This window comes from Tamandua tetradactyla, chromosome 23 (genome assembly GCF_023851605.1).
Source record: "Tamandua tetradactyla isolate mTamTet1 chromosome 23, mTamTet1.pri, whole genome shotgun sequence".
Classification (NCBI taxonomy): Eukaryota; Metazoa; Chordata; class Mammalia; order Pilosa; family Myrmecophagidae; genus Tamandua; species Tamandua tetradactyla.
The window spans coordinates 23004743-23012045 of NC_135349.1; the positions used below are offsets into that span (position 1 = coordinate 23004743).

Sequence of the window (7303 nt, forward strand, 5' to 3'; positions counted from 1 at the left end):
CCTATTCAAAAAATCTACCCTAACTATGATGTATAAGTTCCTTAACAACACTTTATTTTGGTTACTGATTTCCCACATAAGAACACATAGGACATAACGTGACTTCTAAATTATGAGAGACCAAATGATAAGGATGATAGGAGTGATACCTATTGATGCACATAATAAAGTTGGCTTGACACCAATTCCTACGAAGTTATGACAGATACTTGACTAGGGATAATCTCAAAGGATGAGACTTAAGATTTTTCTTTAAACATCTTTATGTTCTCCATGCAGGTTTCTATCAAAACACTACCAATATGTTCTGGCATTTATTTTTGCGATTGAGAATATCAACAAAAGCCCCCATCTTTTACCCAATATGTCTCTGGGATACGATCTCTACAATGCCTTGCCCAGTGAACAAAGAACATTGCAGAATTGCCTGATATGGTTGTCTGGCCTTGGGAAGCCCATCCCTAATTATTGCTGTGAAAGAGAGAGAAAGTCTGTGGCAGTTGTTACAGGAACCACTTGGTCAATTTCTGCTCAAATGGGGATATTGCTTGATATCTACAAATTTCCACAGGTGAGGTACAGTGTGGGGTGAAAACAGATAAATTCTTGTCTTCCCTAAAGCCATTCTCAGATGGCAAGAAAGTGAAAAAGAAACTGCTTTTTCAACCCATTGAGTACCACTAGAATATAGAAATGTGTGTGTGTGTGTGTGTGTGTGTGTGTGTGTGTGTGTGTACAGTTTATTTCTGGTAAAGATAGAGAATGGAGAGAAACCATGTAAATGTAGCACAAATATGTAAATAACCTCATGGAAAGTAGTTTATGGAACTTTGGGAGTTGAGCACCTGAAAAAAGCTCTAAGAATGAAGTAGGTTTTCCCAGAGAAATCTCAGAGGTGGATGATGCACTGATACTGAAATGAGCAGATCTTCCCTTTTATACTTTACTAAATATCTATTAAAGCTTGTCAAATTTCCTGATTGGAATTCATTGCAATACTATTTCTCAGATTACTTCCATTGAACTCACATATGATTATCTCTCTCTTTAATCATTTAGCTTACCTATGGCCCCTCTGATCCTCTTCTGAATGAAAATAGCCAATTTCCATCATTGTATCACATGGCCCCAAAAGATACTTCTCTGCCCATTGGCATGGTGTTATTAATGCTGCATTTTCACTGGACATGGGTTGGGCTGGTTGCATCAGAAGATATGAAAGGTATTCGATTTGTGTCAGAATTGAGAGGAGAGATGGACAGAAATGGTGTTTGTGTGGCATTTGTGGAAATGATCTCTGTCACTGAGAGACGTTATTATATACCAGACTGGAAATACCTCTTCAGAATTCAAGATTCATCAGCAAGTGTTGTTATCATTTATGGTGACACTGATTCATTTCTAGGTCTGAACTTTGATAGATGGAATTCTGTTGTTACATGGAAAGTCTGGATCACCACATCACAATGGGATTTTACCAGCAGTGAAAGATTGACCATGCTTGACACATTCCATGGGACACTATCATTTTCTCACCACCACAGTGAGATCCCTGGTTTCAAACACTTTCTCCAGACAGCAAATCCTTCCAAATACCCAGAAGACTTTTACCTCAGCAAATTATGGTTTATACATTTCAGTTGTTCCATTTCTGAATCTGACTGTGATAAACTGGAGGCCTGTGTACCAAATGCCTCCTTGGAATCTCTGCCTTTGCACCAGTTTGACACAACCATGTCTGAATGGAGTTACTATGTCTATAATGCTGTGTATGCTCTGGCTCAATCTCTGCATGAAATGCTGCTTCAATCAGTGGAAAGGCAATCCAGGGGTATAAGAAATAAACTCAAGTTTCACCCTTGGCAGGTAGTATTTTAGAATAGGCTGGCTTCATTGACCCAATACATATGTTGAGGTATTTGCATGCATATTCATAAATGAAAGTGTGAAGCTCAACAAGACTTTAAGATGAATATTATACTTTGGGTTACTTTGTCCAGGGATTGAGAAGCTCCTGTGAGTCTTTACAGTCTAGTGTAGAACATGCATCCCATCCAGTTTGGGTCAACTTGTTTATGTAGAAATAATCATCAGGAAGTAGATACAAATGCAAGAAATGGAATATAGTTAGCTATGAATCTAAAACAAAACTGTGGAACAAGGATCCCTCAATATCTATCTGAACTGAAGTATATCTGAATGTAGCACGTGCTGTCATTCAATGACAGTAGGATGGGACCAGGTCTTAGTGTCTTCTCACTGCCAGTTGTTATGGTGGTGAATTTAGAGAATATCACATTTAATTCCTCAAAAATTTAGGCAACAGGTATTGTTACATCTGTTTTTTAAATGAGCCTGAAACTCTAAAATTTCAAATGTTTGCAGCTGCATTGAATTTAAGCAAGATTTGTCAGAGTCACTACATAGAAAAATACTTGGATCTTCCTGTTCTTTAGCCATCTTTCAAGGATATATGTTCATATGATACTAAGTTCAGAATGAGCTTCATGTACAAGAATTTATTGATAATGCTAAGAACTTGGAATAGTTTTTGATGAAGGATTAAAGAGATTAAGAAACTTTTAAGTCATATGTCTAAGATGTTTCAATGATATGAATACAATTCAGGTGTTCAAAAACCCAAGCTCTAGTTATTCACATAATTATGCATCTTTTGTAGCTCCATGCCATTCTAAAGGCTGTCCATTTTAACAACAGTGCTGGTGAGCAGATATCTTTCAATGACAAGAGAATCTCGAAGGCCACATATGATATTCTCAACTATGTGAGTTTTCCTCATGGAAGAGGATTACAGGTGAAAGTGGGACAGTTTGCTCCACACGCTCCACGTGGTCAAGGTTTCTCCATAAATGAAGAGGTGATAGAGTGGGCCATCGGTTTTAAAGAGGTAGGTTGGAGACAGTTTCAACATTAAATTTATGCAGCTACACATAAATAGCTTAAAATGAACCCTGCCATGAAACTCAGTATCCACTTTAGCTCCCTCAAAGGATAACCTATATGGATATAACCTGGCTGGTAATTTGAGTAATATTACTTAACAATTGTACAATGATTAAGTAGAGAAAGCATAGCATCAAGGATATGCTTCCAAAATTGGCTGTATTTAGTATTCTAACATGTATGCATGTTTCCAATCAGCTAATTAAATGCATTTTTAATGAATTTTGTTGATTCTCAACAGGATAAGATAGTTCATAGTTATATTATTAAATGTTTCTCTATAATTTTCTTTAGACCCCCCATTCTGTGTGCAGCAAAAGTTGCAACCCTGGATACTGGAAAACCCCTCAAGAGGGAAAGGCTGTGTGTTGCTTTGACTGCACCCCCTGCCCCAGAAATGAGATTTCTAATGAAACAGGTACAGAGCTAGTGATAACACCTCCACATGTTTCTCTCACCCATTTTCTTTGATTTGCCAAGGAAGTAAATAATGTCTGAAATAAGATCTTAGAGTCACAGTTACTCAATTATTCAATAATTTCATATTGTGATCAACACTCTAACCCCTACAAGTGACATTCTTCTTCTTTCTGACTTATTTCTCTTTATATTTTAGACACCTCAGATATTTTTCATAGAAATTTCTTTTGATATCTCTTTGCCTCTATCATGGAAATGTTTCTATCAATTCCCCTAATCATATCTAAGGCATTTTTATCCTTTGCATTGTCCAGTTCTTTGTTCCAATTCTTACCATAATAGGTATTTGCAAACAGATTCTTAGAATTAATAAATGAATGAACATGAAACAATTGAATAAATAATGCAAAATGAGAAAATGTTGTACTCTTTGTTTTATATACTCAGCAAAACATTGGAAGTGATTACAATACCTTCAATAATTGTTGTTGTACTCTGTTTTAGAAATTCAGCAAAATATTGAAAGTAATTGTTCCTAACTTCTCGTAGTTCACAGAAAAGTGGATGAGGTAATATTTAGTGCAATCATCCTAAGGCTTTGCAATTATTACAAAAGTACCACTTTGTGAGAACCTACCAGAAACATACCAGGAAACACAGAAGAAAGTGGATATCAATCATATATGATCAATTTCCCAAGCATAAGTCACTGGCAAAAATTACCAATGAAATTTAAAAACAAGTTTGACTACTTAAAATATAACTCTTTGTACATCTAAAGGCACACAAATCTGTTATATTTTTTACATATGGTGCTCAGAGTACTAGTCAGAAAGCTTAAAAAATGGACTGTAAGAAGAAAAAAACATTATTATCAGCAAAACCTGTAAATTTGTACTTTAGGGAGGTAAAAACTTGGCTTTCTTATTTTGTTGCATTTTGAAAATTCAGACAGTTGTTCATTCTTTCATTAAAAAAGGAAGACCAAAACTTAAACACCCTACACTATGATGGTCGTAGGTATGGAAAGGTTGTGTTACCCATAACTGTCCTTTATTGAAACATGAAAGATGCTAGAACCCACTGCATGGGCCCTTGTTCACCCCATGTTACCTAAGGGGGGAGGACTTCATCACCAATGCCTTTTTACTATTGATTGAAACAAGTAAGATCACATGCCTACAGGAAATAAGCTACAGTTTGAACCTTCTTTTCTCTAATTCCTTCATATCTTTTCTTTGAACCAAACCAGGTGGTCCTTTATCATCCTTAATAATGTAAATAAGGCAAATGAATAGAAAATCACGAGGTATGAAAAGTTAAGGGAGGTGTGAGAAGGGTACTCTGAGAGCATGGAGGTGATAAACCAAATGGGCTCAGGTTATTTCCCAGGTGAGATGGCACAAGTAAAATTTGTAGATAGTCCTGTGTGAATTCTTCCTGACTAGAGGGAATGACAAGAAGCTTGAAGATGTAGAAGAGGCATCTGTACACAGGTATGCCAGTCTAGTAATGTAAACTGACTTGAGAATTTTAAGTAGGTTTGCATCAATTTTATGAGTGTGGAAAGATGAGATGGAATGAGGGTGAAACTGAGACTGCAAAGGGCATTTTTTTAGTGCATTTTGCATTTGGACATAATCTTAAGGATTAAAAATAAATATTGTATTATTTTAGGCAAAGGAGTAAAATGGTAGGTCTTAATTTTAAGAAATATTGCCGGTATCTAATTGGAGTTGATCAGACTGAAGATAAAGATTCAAGTTAGTGTTATAATATAGGAGTGAGTGAAAATGTAAAGCAAGTTAAAATAAAGAGAAGATGAATTTAAGAATATTTCAAGCACCATAAATACAGATATTCTGAAGTACTTCAAGTGAAAGTGTCTAGACTTGATCATTTCTATTTTATCCCCAGAACTTAGCAAGTGTTGTCTCACTGCAGTTGCTCAAAAAATGTTTTGGGAATTGAAATAATAAATCCAAGATAGGGCACAGAGATGGGAATGATAACATAAACAGACTGATAGGGGGGTTATGATGTGAGTAAAATGCAACAGAGGAAACATACAATCAGAAGAAACATTTTTTCTGCTTCCATAAGAAAGAAAAAGTTTATTATTTTAATTATAAATTATTTATTTAACAGCTTGAATTTGATAGCCAATTACTTCTAAGGAGAAAATCAAAAATCAAATTGTGAAATTTGGGGGTCCTTGAAGAAGTGAATATAACCTAATCAAAAACATTGAAATCGCATTTCTCAACAGATATGGATTGGTGTCTCAAGTGTCCAGACTCTCACTACCCAAATACTGAGAGAGATCGCTGCCTGCAGAAGGCCGTGTCCTTCCTGGCTTATGGAGACCCTGTGGGGACAGCTCTGGCCTGCACCGCTCTGTGCTTCTCTCTCCTCACTGCTGTGGTCCTGGGGATCTTTGTCAAACACCGAGATACTCCCATAGTCAAGGCCAACAACCTGACTCTGAGCTACATCCTGCTCACCTCCCTCCTCCTGTGCTTCCTCTGCTCCTTGGTCTTCATTGGCCATCCCAACACGGCCACCTGCATCCTCCGACAAGTGGCATTTGGAGTTGTATTTACAGTGGCTGTTTCCACAGTTTTAGCTAAAACTCTCACTGTGATTCTGGCCTTCAAGGCTACAACACCAGGAAGAAGGATGAGGCAATGGTTGGGCTTAGGGTTTCTGAATTCTGTCATTCCTGTCTGCTCCCTGATCCAGCTGACAATCTGTGCACTCTGGCTGGGAACTTCTCCCCCTTCATTGACAGAGACACTCATTCCGAGCCTGGCAGCATCATCATTGAATGTAATAAGGGATCCATCACTGCCTTCTACTGTGTCGTAGGATTCCTGGGTGCCCTGGCCCTGGGGAGATTCACCTTGGCTTTCCTGGCCAGGAACCTGCCTGATACCTTCAATGAAGCCAAGCCCCTGACCTTCAGCATGCTGGTGTTCTGTAGCATCTGGGTCACCTTCCTTCCTGTCTACCACAGCTCCAAAGGGAATGTCATGGTGGCTGTGGAGGTCTTTTCCATCTTGGCCTCCAGTGCTGGACTCCTGGGCTGCATCTTTGCTCCCAAGTGCTACATTATACTGCTAAGGCCCGAGAGGAACACCCTGATGGGGATAAGGGATAAAACACGTTCTGTGGGGCGATGAGCAAACTTTTATATCTTGGATATGTGGGACTCCAAATCTCAATTAAATCATTCCTTTAATAAGATATGAGATAATAAGATGAGGATTGAATGAATTTTACCTCTCATGTGGCTTTCCTTTCTCTTTTTCATAGGGTAAAAGTAACACAACTCACAGTCATGTAACCAAGAAGTTTGGATTTAACAAATTATTATGACTAATGAATTACTTATAAATATCCTTATTTTAATTTCTGATATGATAGTATAGACAAAAGTCAATTCCCAAAATCTCTGAACTGAAGTTCAGCTGCCCTGGTCTCTAATAATGATTGTAAAAGCCTTTATCTTGTGCCTTTGTGATTTTAAAATCTTGTGCTCCTCTTATCCGTGTAGTTGTTGTTGTTTTCACTTTAGAAACTTGTAAGGGCAAACTCCCTAATACTAATGGAGGAAATTTAATCAGCTCAGAACCAACCATTAACTGGTTCTAGCACAGCTTCACTCTTTTCCATTGGTAGATTGTTTCTCCATATACCTGCCTTCCAAATGATAATTCTGTCTCTCTTCCCTTCTGCCTATTCTTGCTATTTAAATTGTAATGACCTCATCTCCTCTTGTTAGAATCCTTAAAATCCTGAAACTACATAGACTTAGGAGACAGAGTTTTAGGCTGTTAGGTCATCAGATATCCTGCTAACCTACCAATCCATGGTATAGTCCCTATATTTTCATAGTTTCTCTATTTACATCTCTCAA

At 37.5% G+C, this 7303-nt stretch overlaps 1 protein-coding gene across 1 annotated transcript; it reads left to right on the forward strand.

The window, feature by feature from the left end:
• The first annotated feature begins 535 nt into the window (after positions 1-535).
• Positions 536-6566, forward strand: LOC143666720 (vomeronasal type-2 receptor 116-like). Its single transcript, XM_077140305.1, is given in 6 exon segments — positions 536-571; positions 1060-1866; positions 2681-2908; positions 3259-3382; positions 5654-6163; positions 6166-6566. Coding segments are annotated over 6 exon segments (2106 nt in total).
• Positions 6567-7303: the final 737 nt, after the last annotated feature.